Source organism: Anas platyrhynchos, chromosome 1 (assembly GCF_047663525.1).
Source record: "Anas platyrhynchos isolate ZD024472 breed Pekin duck chromosome 1, IASCAAS_PekinDuck_T2T, whole genome shotgun sequence".
NCBI classification, from domain to species: Eukaryota; Metazoa; Chordata; class Aves; order Anseriformes; family Anatidae; genus Anas; species Anas platyrhynchos.
Genome location: NC_092587.1, coordinates 185,269,847 through 185,284,761, shown reverse-complemented (window position 1 = coordinate 185,284,761; position 14,915 = coordinate 185,269,847). Strand labels below are relative to the sequence as shown.

Sequence of the window (14,915 nt, the reverse complement as noted above, 5' to 3'; positions counted from 1 at the left end):
GCTAGTGGGATTGGCTGCTAATTTATAAATGGCTTGAGTTTCTTGGCAATTATGTATAAAGCAAGAGTAAGCTGTTGTAAAGCAAACTGGGTCAGGCCAGAAAGGCTAAGAGATTACCTAGGCAGGTCTGGGATGATCTAAGATACCGTAGGAGGATTTTCAGGTCTGCCTTCCTACCGGCACTGTTCCAGGAATGGGTGTGCAGAAAACAGTTGGCCCAGTTGTTCAAGGACTGCTACTTTCTAAACTTCCTGCCTCTGCTTATGTAGCTGGTCAGCCTTTCCTGGTGCAGGTTGAAAGCTGGATGCTGTTGCACCTGAGCAAAACTACATTAAGACAAGTAATTTATTAGAGATTCTTATTAGTGAAAGCAGAGTGGACATATTAGGAAGCCTGCCTTAATTTCTAGGTGGTTTTGTTCAAGGTTTAGTATACTTTATCTTCAGTGAGATCGAGCCATATTCAGAGCAAGGAAATTTCATTGTTCATCATGCCTGAAGGAAGCCACTTTTAAGGGTTAGCCAGGCTGGAAAGCAAATGGTCTATTTAAGAGGCACATCAAGAATTTATGTGGTATGCTGTTAAAGTAATGGGAGTCAAACAGGGCTGAGGCTAAGTACTTTACAGTAAGCTTAAAGCTGCCGCAAGTTTCCTACCCATGTCCTGAACCTGACTTCTTGCAGGCAGCAATGTTGTCCCTGCTCTGCAGTTCCCCACCTCCTATCAGTGCTGATGTTCTCGGCAGCAGCCTTGCCTCTCCCCAGCACTGAAGGAAAGCAGAAGCACGTCTTCCTGCACCACTGTTTGCTTGTTATCACTGCAAAAATAGACGATGCCATAGTGCTGCTGCTTCTGTTCACATAACAGTACCCCACCTGTCCTCCTGTTGGGCATTTGTCAAAAGCCGTATCAAGAACTACATACAACACAGTTCAAAAGACCAAATTTTGCTATTAATTTGTCTAAATCATTGCATTTGTATAGAAATAAAACAACTACAACAAACGTGGAGGATTTTGATTTAATAATATGAAGCACATTAGTACCTAATTTCCTTAGCTTGTACCATACACTTTAAAAACACAATTTGTATTGATGTGCTTTGATCTGAACTCACATTCTGTGTCCACCAGAAATACTCTGCAAACAGCCAATACTTGATACAGCAAAATCAAACCTTACCAAAGCCATTCCCAAAGTGCACGTGCACCTTCTCGTCCTCAAACTGAATGCTGCTGTGGAACTGGCTTACTTTGTTGCTACCTGTAGAGTGCTGGCAGAGGTCTGCGTTGAAGAAGTGAGGGCATATACCCTTTTCACTTGTTTTTACTTTTTCCAGGCATTTTGTGCAAAATAGTTAATTTCATGAAGTCTTACAAAACTGCATAATGAAGAGGAAAGGATGACAATGTAGTCTTTGTGCTGAAATCCCTTACATGAGTGTATTCTTAAACTCTTTCCAATTACTTGCAGTGTTTTGGACCCAGTGATTATTCTAAAACACAGCTCATTTCAGCAACTTGTCAGCAACTCAGACACCTCAGGAGAAGAGAGTTCATCAGTTTTATTTACTGGCTAGTATATAAAGTAGCTAGAAAAAGCTAATGAACTTAAATTGGCAACATCAGCCTTGGTCCATAAGGACAGAAATGTAAAGGCAGGCTATGTTTAATAGCATTCCCCTGGATTCAGGTGGTGAGGCCCTGGCACAGGCTGCCCAGAGAAGCTGTGGATGCCCCATCCCTGGAGGTGCTCAAGGCCAGGCTGGATGGGGCTTTGGGCAACCTGGTGTGGTGGGAGGTGTCCCTGCCCATGGCAAGGGGTTAGGACTGAGTGGCCTTTAAGGCTCCTTCCAACCTAAGCCATTCTACAATTTCATGGATAATATAAACTCTCATTTACCTTATTTGACCCCTCTTGCAAACATCTCAGTGATCAAGATGTGCAGTATGGAAACAATATTGTTCAAACAGAAAGGATCTGCAATAGCATCATCATGATGACGTGCTAATATTTGTTGTTGGAGTACCTCTGAGAAGTACTCTGTTGATGGGACAAGTATTAATGGCTGTAAGTAGATCTTTGATCATACAGCATATGCTACATCCTCATGGCTGTCTTCATTTTTATCACACACTGTGCAAGCAAAGTCAGTTCCCATATCACAGTTGTTTTCCTAGAATTTTCCACCTGTAAATGTCAACCACTTACTGTTCTTTTGATTTTTCTATCTAATTGTTTGTAGGAGTAGAAAGTCACATACTACCTACCTGTACTTTCAGGGATGAGGACAACATTGTCTGTAAAACTCAGTCTGAAAACAATACATGGCTGTGGTCTTCAACATGGTGTTTACATTCACACTTCTGCTGTGCTGTGCATTCCAGAAGCTAACGCTCCGGCTAGTTTCTACATATAGAACTCAAACAAAAAGCTGAAGAATCAACACAGAGATTGATTTCTAGGGTTAGCACTCTCACCGATTTGCACTGTGGCCCTGTGGCTCTGTCGATTTCTCTGTCTCTGAAACAGGGAGGATAGTATCTATTGTGGAGGGAGGTTCACAATAGCATTTGTAAAGCGATTGGGAGATAAGAAATGCTATTCAAATGCTAATAAATTATTGCATTCATTGCAAATGCTTAGATATGTGGTCCAGATTTTTTTTTTAATTATTAAAAAAATAATAAAAGATCTTCTGAAAATAATTCTATTACAGCGTTTCACTAAAAAAACAAACAAACAAAAAAACAACTTCATTAAAGCCAGCTTAGCTGGAAGACATCTATGGGACAAAAAAATAGACTTGTCTGTATGTAGTCCCTAATATATAAAAAACAATGAGAAATTTATAATGTAAAAATAAATGTGCAATATGGCCTCTGTAAAATGTAGGCATAGGCCTAACTTCACACTCTGCAAGCTGGAAATTTTCTAAGTATGGCTGTTCTGCGTGAAAATCTATTTCAAGAACTAAGTCACAGGCGAGGTCCACACATCATACATTAAACTTGCACAAACATTCTTTGCTAACTGCAGAGCAGTCTCCTTACAGCAGGTACAAGTATTGCTTCCAGTTTTTCGGAAAGAAAACAAAAAGTACCTTTAGGTTTAGTAATTTTAGACAGTTTTGTGGGCTTCCCCAGTTAAGACAGACCTTTTCAGATGTACACAGTGGGCTGCACGCACAGCTGGCATGAGCTCCAGCGGCTTCAGGAGAATTGCCAACACCCTCTGGGAAAGGGGCTGATAAACTTATCTCTGTCACCCCACTTAGAACGATACAAGATGTATCACAATCCCCAGCTGACATTTTCAAACTTGAGAATGGGTAAGTGGCGAAAGAGTGTCATCCTACCTTACTTTTTCTCCATGCTGAAAGCAGCATGAAAATCTCCATTGCCAGCCTACTTGCATAGTTAGGTACAGGAGATTGTTTTATCTAAGTGCTAAAAAGAGACTGGATATAGAGTGCTACCAATTCAGTGCTAGTTGTAGATTTCATCTGCAACTTGTGTGTTATCTCTGTGGTCTCGGTAAGACATGTGGTCTCTGCCACTGCACGTCAGATAAAAGTCAGGTAGCTGAATCCTTTGTTCAACTATCAACACTGTCTATGCTGGATACTTCGTCAGGTACAAGCAGAGCCAAGTCCTCCCCATTCCAGCTTGTGCACAGAAGCCAGCTGCAAGACACAGATAAGACAGATATCTTTAGCTGAGATACTTCAGTATAGCGTGCTTATTCAGCAACAAACACACCCGATAGTTCTGTTACAGCCATCTTCTGCAGCACAAAGCAGCTGACATATCTTAGTAAACAAAAGCAATGACATTTCTTCCCCCTTATTACTCAAAGTAGGTGAAATCATCTCTGCTGTCTGTGAAAAGCACTAAACTACCAGGCCTTATTTATTACAGACTGGAACTAATACCATTCCTGCTCTCAAACAGTAAGATTACCTGACACACTAAGAAAGGTTTTAGAGAGAGGTTATTGAAAGGGTGGGATATTTGAGACAATAATGATGGAAGAAAAAGATTAATAGCTTTCCTAAATTTATGATGATGATGGACTAGTTTTCATTGCAGGATGGTGTGATTTCATAGTAAGCAGTTGTTAACTTTTGCTCAGGACATTCTCAGGAGAGAACACTGATTTAACAGAAACTTTTTTATACCATGCAGCACTGAACTAAACTAATATTTCATAACACAAAAACACTTACAGCCATAAAACTGAACTCCTCTACTTTTATTACCTTACTAAAAAGTATTCTCTACTTGCAGCCCAAGGCCTCTTTCCTTCAGTTCCATAAGGTCTGAGATCCACCACTATCTTAGTCTTCTTCTGAGATGCCATTTGTGCAACTTCTCTGAATAAACTGAGTAAAATACTGTGGTCAGGCAGGCACAGTTTTGAAAGTATGTGAATTGTGCCAAATTTACAGCACAATCACTGCCCATGCAAAACTGAAAACGCAGCTGATGTAGAGATAAAAGGTGATTGAGGCAAAGGCTAAACAAGATGTTTCTGCAAGGTAAACGCTTCTGCTGCAGATACAATTCTCCAGCAGAAGTACTATCCTCTTAAGATAAAAACCTTTTTTCTTTTTCTGAATATAAATCTATTTAATGAAGTGATCCTTTTGCCATTTAGATCTATGTTCCAGCATCCTAAAAAGACATAATTTATACTCAAATAATGTAAAGTGAACTCAGCTTTTGTGAATACTCATGAAAAATGATCTTTCACTGACTAGATGGTCATTAAATACAATTATATGCAAGTACTATAGAGTAGTATTTTTAAACACGTCTAGAGGTTTATTCACATGGGGCTTAAAGTTAGTGCAGACCTTTTACAGGTTTCAGTGGCTCTGAGTCACAATGTATCCATGACCAATGACATGGAAAGATAGCTTTCCATTGAATTTACTGGGTGTTTGATCATATTTATAAACCCCACTAGCACCTACAAGGGCTGCAAAACTACGCTCGTGGCCTTACACCGACCTGTTACTTCAGTTCTGTGTGGAAGGCATGCGTAAGTCTCAAACCAACGGAAGGCACACACATGCAGTCAGGGGTACAGAATATCCTTCTCATAGTGAATTCAGGACAGATTTCAGTTTGGGGGAATTAGGAGACAAATTCACAGCATGAATTTGTGAGGAGCTAGCTAGCTGGATCAGGGCTCGAACTGGACTGACTGTGGGAAATCTCTAGCAAGGTGTTGGAGGGTAGGTGTTGAAGAGAGAAGCAGCAGGAACTACAGCAACTGGCAGCAGCTCTTGGAGAAGCAATCACAAGCTTCATGAGACAAAACACCTCTCCACAGCTGGGGCTCCCTCCCTCCTGTCCTGTCCTGTCCCCCCAGTAGAAGACATCTTATCCTAGTCTCAGCTCTGCCTCACTCCAAGCAGCATCCTTCACACAAGTCTCAGAGCACCTTTCATAGGCCTGATGTATATAAGCTATATATAATTGTGTGGAAACCACAGGGAAGACTACACAAATTACATTCAGTACATTAGAAAATAGTGAAGTTTGAGAATGCATTAAGCCATTCAGCTTCAACTCACGTCAAAACAGAAATCACTAGTAAAAGCAGCCAGAAGGACCCTCCTGCCATGTACTCACCACAGTGCACCCAGTGGAATTAGACAAAAGCCTGCTGAGAAGAGGAAGCTAAAGCCTGAAAACCATGCAACGGTAGCTGCATAGAGAACATTAAAAACTAAAAGGGAAATAGTGCCGGTCACAACTTCTAAACAGGCAATACAAGCAAACACAGCACCTGCCAAAAACAAATGAATGGGTTACAAACAGAACAAATTAACACAGAAACCCTTTCAAAGTACTACAGTTTTAAAACTTGTTTCAAAAGATCTCTCTAGTTGCAATATTTTAGCAAGTTTGCAAGTAACAAGCACCTATATAATATGATATATTATGTATAACATGTCTTTGCTATGGAAGTGTCTTCCATGGGGACTCCTACAAAAGACTCTTTAAATGAAAATTAAAAAGTTTTGCTAGTGAAAACTATTATTTGCTGCTATCCTGTCACCACACCTACTCTACAGAATCTACTTATCACACAAAACGTAAGCTGTTCATCCTCACTCAACATCTTCTGCACAGCCCCATCCTTTACCTGCTCCAGTACACCTCTCTGTTCTCACTCTCCCCTTCCTTCTTTCCTCCTTTCCTAATTTTTGTTCTTATATGTGGAAGAGGCTTTTTGGAATGAAAAGTAATAAAGACTGCTGGTTCAGCATGTAACCATATCCCTCTCATTTTTGAAAGAAGCGATCATTTTTTTTTGTGCTGAACTACCCACTGGGATGTCAGTCTAACTCATCAGTGTACTTTTAAACACATTTTCCCAAGCCGCGTTCATGTTCATGGGACTGTAACAAAAATCACAATAGGTAAGCAGAAAAGGGTGGCAAGAGGCAACCTGATCCCTGCATCAAACTACTCAAGAATCCAAAGCTCTGAAGAATGCCAAGAAATCGCAAAACCAAGTGTATGTTAGCATTGTTCAGTACAATGACATCTTTGTTTCAGCATCTAAAGAAATGCTTTTTCAAAAATAAAACCAAACAGCTCTCAAGAATGCTTCTAGATGGTCTGTGTGCCTCAAAATCTGGTCACAGCAAAATATGAGACACGAGAGCCACATTTTGAGGCCTCACATGCTTTTTTTTTTGTGTCTTTGTGTTCCACTACAGAAAGTATCTCTGGATGTAATATGTTATATCCCTTGGGACAAGTACAAGTACCAAAAGGCCTTTGCTTTTAGCCACCTAATGCCTACTTTTCTAAATTACAAAGTGTGACACTGATAAAACAACAAAAATATTATCTTTCTCTGCCAAAAATCTTGTGAATGTAGAACCTGTTCTACATGTCACATTTACAATGAATATCTGTATTAATCTTGAACATTTTTCTGCTTTGTGTTCTCCATAATCTTTATTTCCAGATCAATAACTCCTTTCAAGGTTGAAACTTGCGGTAGTTTTAAACGCAACTTTTTAATATTAACTTCAAAATCAAAAGCCATTAATATCATGATGTAGGGCCATATTATATGAACTTAAAGGAAAAAAAACACAGTCTTGAAATACCAATTCTATATCTTTTTGTTTAAAAGTAACCTTGATGCATCTCTGTTCTGAAATACCATTTTATTATATATATATTTTAAAACAAATTCCACTCACCCTGTTCACTGGGGAGAACCACTTTTGACAGCATGGATCGGAGAACAGGAACAGGCATAAGGCAGAATAAAGATGGCACTCTTACTGTAAAGCAATGAATCAGTAGTGAGACATAAAAGTAATAAAAATCCAGGATTTTACAGACACGTGGTAAATGAATTGTAAATTCCTAAATCCAATATGTCTATATGACACTAAACCCAAAGCATAAGCAAGTAATTTGCTCTCCACACTATTCATTTTTTATTAAACCCTAAATCGGCATGACCCAACCTTGTATGTTTTACCTCATTATGATCCTTTCAAGGAGGTATATCCACTATTTACCAACAACAGTTGCTAAAGATAACGTAGTACTATTTTCTTTTATGTTTTTGAGCATGGACTGAATGATTCTGAACTCACCTAGAAACATAAGCAGTGTTGTTTTGGCAAAGGCAGCCATGACTATTCCTCCAATGTAAGAAAATATCCCAATAAATACAATATAAATGTCTTTGAGACATTTTGAAAAAAAGTAAACTCCTAAAAAACTGGTCAGAGAGACAGAAGTGAATGCAGCTGCTCCATATCCGATGTATACTTCATTCCAGCAGAGTGGCTCATTCAGTTCATACAGTGTAAAAAGCGAACTCCCACCAAACACGGTAAACAAGTAAGTCATAAATGTAAAAAGTAACACAATTATTAAAATTCTCTTTTTAGAAGGGGCAGTTTTAAAAAGCATGTACACTCCAGAAAACGTTTCTTTTAGAAGTTCTTTAAAAGATACTTGTGCTTGTTGCTGGGATTCAGATATGCTTACTGTGTCTTCCAGAAAAAATATAATATAGATAATATTGACAACATGAAGCAGAGATGCCGTCCCAAATGTCCACGTAAAACCCATTTCTCTTAAAATGTAGCCAGAAGACAGTCCTGCCAATCCGGATACAACTCCAAAAATCAAGTCAACCACAGCTATTCGCGTTGTTTTCTGCTTCTCGTCATGACACAAATCCGCTATATAAGCAAAGCCTCCTCCAAGAAAAGTTGCCATACTCCCAAACAGTCCAGAAATAAACGTAGCAGCAAATAGGACAGAGAGTGGCAAGGAAAAATATGATATTAAAGTCTGGAAAATATCTGCAATCAAAGCTCCCACTGATGGTAAAACTAAAGATCTTTTTCGTCCCTGGCGATCTCCGTTAGCTACAATGATAAAGGCAACTACAAGGCTGGGAACTGCCGCAGTTAAGTCCAGCTGCATATTAAATAGAGAAGTCTTTTCTTGAACTCCCTGCAAAGAGAAAAGAAAAAATAATAGTTAACACTGTAATACATTGAAATATAATACTACACTTAAGCAATAGAAAGCATCATGCAATGGATTCAGATCATGCTTTTAATATATTCATGCAGGCTAGACAAACAGCAGTCCCAACAGCCCCTTCAAAGAGAACAAGCAGACCAGATAAAAGAGCAGCAGCAGAGAAGGCAGTAACTTTGTTCACACAAACCCTTCCTACCGAATCATCCCACAAAATAAAACCTTCAGATGCAGGGAGCAAACCACTCTGACATTTCTCTGAGGTGTCACACGGAGCTGGGCAGGGGGCTGCACTCTCCAAGAATCAGGAGAAAGTATAGGCATGAAAGTCTTTCCTGCTTTCTAAGCCTGTCTTTAAGCCATCTGTTTTACAAGTTTCTGGTGTTTCCTCTGTAGCCAACATAATCCCCACCAAGAAGCATCCAAACGATGAAAAAAAATGCACCAGAATTTTCAGGAAAGTACTTAGGGCAATTTTTAAGGCTGCCAAAGGCCTTATGAATTCTTATTTATATTTATAGGCAAAGACCATCAGTTTCTAGCTCAACATCTTTCTTTGTTTACAAGATATAAGGTTTTATTGCAAGAGGAAAATTAAGCTCATGCTGAGGCACACAGGGAAAGCCTGCAAGTCCCTTAACACTTTAGAGTAATTTACTTTCTTCTCTGATGGTATCTGACTACCTTAGGATTCATAATGTCTGCTGGCCAGCACTGTAGCCACCCTGGAACAGTCAAAAACATTTAGACTGAACAAACTGAGATGTAAAATGATATTCTGATCTTTAACTCCCTCCCTGCTGACAGATTTTGGGACAAGTACCGGATGTTAGGGGAGAAGCAGTGAACTTTATTCTGCATTCCTGCTGGCTGTGCTTGAGAACAAGGAATAAAATGTGGCCTACATGCAGTGGGTAAGGAAGCCATTGGAACATAGGATCACAAAATGGTTTGGGTTGGAAGGGACCTTAAAGCCCACCCAGTTCCACCCCCCTGCCATGGGCAGGGACACCTCCACCAGACCCAGAGCCCAAAGCCCATCCAGCCTGGCCTTGAGCACCTCCAGGGATGGGGCAGCCACAGCTTCTCTGGGCAGCCTGTGCCAGGGCCTCACAACCTTCTGAATGAAGAATTTCCTTCTAAGGTCTAGTCTAAACCTATCCTCTTTTAGTCTGAGACCATTCCCCCTTGTCCTAACATCATCTACCCAGGTAAAGAGTCCTTTTCCATCTTTTTTTTGTAAGACCCCTGTAAGTGCTGAAAGGTTGCAATGAGGTCTCCCAGGAGCCTTCTTCTTTATGTTGAACAGCCCCAGCTCTCTCAGCCTTTCTTCATAGAAGAGGTGCTCCAGCCCTCTGATCATCTTTGTGGCCCTCCTCTGGACTCACTCTAACAGATCCCTGTCCTTGTGCTGGGAGCCTCTGTCTACAGATATAGCAGTGCAGTGGGAAGCCCGACAGCCCAGAGAAGAAAGCTGTAGGAAAGGAAGCGATTTAAACTCCTAAACTCAGAGGAGAATGGCCGCAGAACTAGCACGGGAAGGGACATTATTTGCTCTGAAAAGATAGTGTCAATGAGAAGGGAAGCAACTCAGCAAATGGGGCGTAGCAAACAAAGCACAGGCAACTCCAGGGCAATGAGTAAAGGCGTTTATAAAGCCTGAAAAAAAAAAAACAAACAACAAAACACATTCTTTAACAGGCTGTGCCTTTTGTACAGTTTATCAGGCAAAGAGAACTCTTGCATTGTTGCAGGCATTGCTTCTTTACTAGTATCAGGTTCTAAGACAAGACCATCATAGAAATGCTAGTATACTGGAAATAAAACTAAATCTAGCTAAATCTAACTAAATCTATTCTAAACGATGTTAACCATACAAGACAAATATCACTAAAACATAAATAAGTATGAAATGGGAGGAATAAAACAACAAAGACTTGGGTCTTACAGTTTAGGAAGTAGGAGTGCAACATAAAGAAGGTGGCTACAAATCCAGATACCGCAAGTGACCATAACCCTGTTGACATAAATGACTCGCTGCCTACTGACAAGATGACTAAGAGACAGGAGTAAAGAAAAATTCCCGTTAAGAGTGTAAGGAACTTGACTGCACCCCTTCAAGTTTTTATAAAACCAACAGAAATTAATACAGAAAATGACTGCTCAAACCCTCAGCTTCTTTACAATCCTGTAACTATTAAAGTCAATGTAACTAAAAAAATAAATAAAAGGTCTAGTCATCCTAATCTGTAAATTCACTCTACTCTGAAAAAAAACATTCACGCTGCATAGAAGTAATTCTCAAAAATACAGATTTCCAAATTAAAAGCAAGCTAATGAAGAAATGATTCACTTATATAAGAATTAAATTACAGGAGAAGTGTTTTGCCTGAAGCTACAATGTACAGGATAAGATAAATAGACAGGCTCATTAAATTAAAAAATATTAGCGAGCGACAACGGAAAACGCATGTTCTAAGTGATAAACAATATTTAATTATTAGTACAGCTCTTCCTGAGATAGAAAAATGATTATTCAAGCCAGTGATTAGAATGTTCCAGCTTGTAGTTTAATTACTTTTCATTTATTATAAAAATGACTATGGTTCCTTCAGATCCAAAAAAATAATCAATCTAAAAACTGCCAAGACTATCTATCTTGAACTACAGTCTACTTTCTTTGCAGGCTTCAAGTGATTTTGACTTCAATTTCTTTTTATGTTCTGTTTTGAAACAGATTAGATTAGTAAAAAGCTTCTCCATTCTCAAAACTGAAGGACTTTAAACCAACTGATAAATGAGTTGTCCCTCTAAAAGTTAACACCAAACATTCCCAACAGTAAAATTTACTGTGTTTATATATAATTCAGTTAGAATGGTCTTGGAAAATCCAAAACACCTACTTACATCATCGGCAAAGGCCATGGGACTGCATTACTGGACCTACCCTTTTCACCATACACGGGATTATTGCTCAGCACAGACACCAGGTTCTGCTGAAATTAATGGCTGTTTTGAGAGTTTTATATTCACATACTGTGCTAACAAGTATGGTACAAAAATACAGGCTAGTCATACAGACAAGAGTGTGACTGTTCAATAATTCATGGCCTGTGGACAATCGCATAAATGAAGGGAATGGAAATTTGTCAGGAAAGGGAAACAAAGAAGTTCTATTGGCCATTACTCAACTACCATCCTTAAGGACTTTTATTTTCAAGTATCGTTTCCTTTGTTTACAGAAAACACACTTTGTTTCCTTTAGGCCCCAAATAGTGTAATTTGTAAATTCACTGTCATATCAATCAGAGACATCATCTAAAATTCATGTGAAACTAAGCATTCTGCTTCAGTGTTTTGCCAAAACAGAAATCAAGTTTTATATCCTGAAACATCTGTGATCACAATTAGAAGATCAGGCTGAATCTAGGGTGTACTTGCAAATGCAAAGCGCAGAAATGTCTGTGAAACGTAGGTTTCTTGATGGGATCTGTGACTGCAATTGCAAGCACCACGTATAATTCTTATAGTTGCCCTTTGCACTGACACAACACCGTATGACAAAATGCCCACATACAGCACCAAATGAGGAGACGACACTAAAGAAAAACACTTTGGGGGAGGAACATACAAGCATTATGGAGCCAATCATTGGTTATTATCTCCAAATCAGTTCTAATGAGTGGCATATATTACCTCCCTTGGCTGATCAGGCAGCCCAGAATGCTTGCTGGACTGGAATTCTATTCACCTTTTTATTTTTAAATTGTTTCTATTTGTGTCACCTGAGAAAGAACCAACTCCGTGCTAAAAATTCTGAACTATTTATTTAATTACCTTCAATGGAAGCATGTACTATTTGAAATTTTCTTTTATATATGACAAATGAGGTTGACAAGCTCAGGTGTTCAGTCCTGTGCATACACAGCACATCAGATTCAAATCTCAGATGTGACTAAAATTTTCTAGTGCCACCTGTGACACTGCAGCAAACCCTTTCAGCAGCATAGAATACTGGCTGATAGCTTCCATAAACTTCATTTTCTGTATAATTTAACTCCATATTCTGTGTAATTTACAGTCCAAGCCACCTACTTTTCTGACTCTACTATGTAGTTTCATGTTCCACTTAATCCAGTCTAAGTCCCAGCTGTTGTTGCCAAGGACAATTCTGCTGTATCCTTCTGTAAACACGTTCCCTCTGTCATCCCCATGCTAGATTCTGCAATCATGTGGCTATAGAGTGTGTCAGCGCAATTTGTTGCTTCAGAAAAACAAACATGAACTCGAAAAATGATGAGCCTTCTGTTGAGCTAGCACTCTGATCCAACTGAAGCTGTAACCTCTAACTGTAACCTCTAACTGTAATAATTACTAGATACAACATGTATCTAGTGAAGAAGATCTCTAGAAGGTATCTAGTGAAGAAGGGAGAACAGGAAAGAAAGGAAAGGAAAAGTGCAGTATGATCACCTCTTCTGTTGACAGCCCTCAGCCCTTACATTTAGCATTAAAACTGCACTGAATTACCACAGCAGAGATCCCAATCAACATCTGGTTATCCAGCATGCTAGACCATGAAAACGTGCTAAATATGTAATTGACCATAAGATGCTGTCATTGTGCCATCTTAGTATTTCAACAAGGCAGACAAGTGATTTTCTGACTGGTTAAACATCAACTGTATTTGTTTGTGCAAAGATTAGCGGAGTCATTTTTCACATTTTAAAAGTAGAAAAAAAAAAAATTGGCCCCTATCCTTTCATTCTTTGAATTCTTCTGATATACATACATTGTAAACTGGACCTTATTCCTGAAAATTATGGGATGATTGGTAAACTACACACTTATCTAGAAGACTAGAAGTCGCAGTCACTACCAGTGGTGCATAAACACTTGCACAGCTGTTACTGGAGTTACTGGAAGGGGAGCCTTCAGTTGTGTACTTTGACAAGCAAGGCCAGTCCCAGCTTGGGCCTGATCCTCTAAGATGTTTTTCAACCACTAAGAGATGAATTTATCTGTGTCTTCCTGGACATAATTCATAGTCTTCAAAGCATGACAACTATGTACAGTGCAACACAAGAGCAAGGAGACAGTAAAACGATAGCAGTTTGCAAATCTATGGCTTTTCTACACATACAAGGTTAAATAAGGTTATAGACACGGAGGTTATGTTGAGGCAGCGCCTATTGGCTGAAAGTTTCATTTCGTATACTTACAGCTGTATTTTTTCCTCACTCTTACCTTCTGCTTGATATAAGCCGGGCTACTTTTGTTTTGCTCACAGGAACTGGTATTGCTGCTGCTAATGAAAGTGGAATTGTACTCCTCCTCCCACAGCCGCCGGTAAATAAACTGCTGCACCACCGGGCTGGTCAAGTAGGAAGCAAACATGTAGACGAAAATGACCGGCTCCACGAAAAAAAACTTCCTCATTTCGGGATTCGGCTTTTAAATCTGTGCACCAGAGGAAAAAAAAATAGGAAAAAAAATAAAAAAGGTCATGAGCATTCACCGAAAGAAAGCAAAACGACTGTCATACCTGCAGGCTCAGCTCCAGCGTGTGCCAGCCACCCCGAAAGGGCACAAGTCCGAACTTCACCCCATAAAACACCCACAAAACACCCACCTCAAGCAGCACGCGGTAATTTTAATTAATCTCCCTTCAGGAACCCCTCAGCCTGCCGCCGCTGCACCTGCCCGCCCCGGCTGCCTCCCGGCTCGGCGGCTCCCCTCAGCCGGCCGCCCCCTGCCCTCCGCCGCTGCCCCCCGGCCCCTCGGCCCGCTGTGCCGGCCCTGCCCGACACCGAGAGGCGGGCCGGGAGGGGAGGACTCGTCCCTCCGCCGGAGGAGTGTCCTCGCTGGGGACGCCAGCCCCGCTCCCGCCCCTGTCGCCGGGATGAGGAAGGCGGGCGGAGGCGGCGCCGCCATTTCGGGGTTGGCTGAGGCGGCACCGCTGCAGCCGGTGGTGGCTGAGGGGGCTCCAGCGCTGCCCCCGCTCGCAGTCTCCTCTGGTGGGCTGAGTCCAGACTGCTTGGGTACTCCCCTGTCACGCTTTTGGCTTGCTATGGTGTATGTCAGCAGTGTTTGGTGGCCACTGTTTCGTCTCTGGTGCATACACCGCGTTTTCCCAGCAGTTGGGTGTCGGGGGTGCTGTCTGCGGAGCTGTGGTGCTGCTGGTTAGATGGGAACTATTTGCACCTTCCAAGTCTGGAGCACGCTGGTGTGGACAAGGACAGGAGACATAGTTGCAAAACTGAAGCCCAAAGGACCTCCTTTCAGGCTTAAATACTTTGGGGGGTTGGTCCTGATGATCTCTCGAGGTCCCTTCCAACCCTTACAATTCTGTGATTATCGATGACAAATGTT

The 14,915-nt window shown here is 40.7% G+C and overlaps 1 protein-coding gene across 3 annotated transcripts; it reads right to left on the bottom strand.

Moving 5' to 3' along the window:
- Positions 1-1,007: 1,007 nt before the first annotated feature.
- SLC46A3 (solute carrier family 46 member 3) lies at positions 1,008-14,505 on the bottom strand. 3 transcript variants are annotated; one of them, XM_038174882.2, is made up of 6 exons: positions 14,089-14,497; positions 13,791-14,003; positions 7,640-8,513; positions 7,235-7,318; positions 5,643-5,799; positions 1,008-3,685 (listed from the first exon to the last, which is right to left on the bottom strand). In XM_038174882.2, exons 2-6 carry the CDS (start codon positions 13,980-13,982, stop codon positions 3,598-3,600), a joined length of 1,395 nt encoding a protein of 464 aa, XP_038030810.1. In that variant the 5' UTR covers positions 13,983-14,003; positions 14,089-14,497; the 3' UTR covers positions 1,008-3,597. The 3 variants fall into 3 exon arrangements, with proteins under 3 accessions (XP_038030810.1, XP_038030808.1, XP_038030812.1); XM_038174880.2 differs by having other exon boundaries at positions 14,176-14,493; XM_038174884.2 differs by lacking the exon at positions 5,643-5,799 and having other exon boundaries at positions 14,176-14,505.
- Between the last annotated feature and the right edge of the window lie 410 nt (positions 14,506-14,915).

Coding starts and splice junctions, on each gene's coding strand:
- SLC46A3 (XM_038174882.2), bottom strand. CDS start 13,982: ATGAGGAAGTTTTTTTTCGTGGAGCCGGTCATTTTCGTCTACATGTTT. Junction 7,319..7,639: donor AACACTGCTTATGTTTCTAG/GTGAGTTCAGAA, acceptor ATTGCTTTACAG/TAAGAGTGCCATCTTTATTC. Junction 5,800..7,234: donor GGTTCTCCCCAGTGAACAGG/GTGAGTGGAATT, acceptor TGTTTTTGGCAG/GTGCTGTGTTTGCTTGTATT.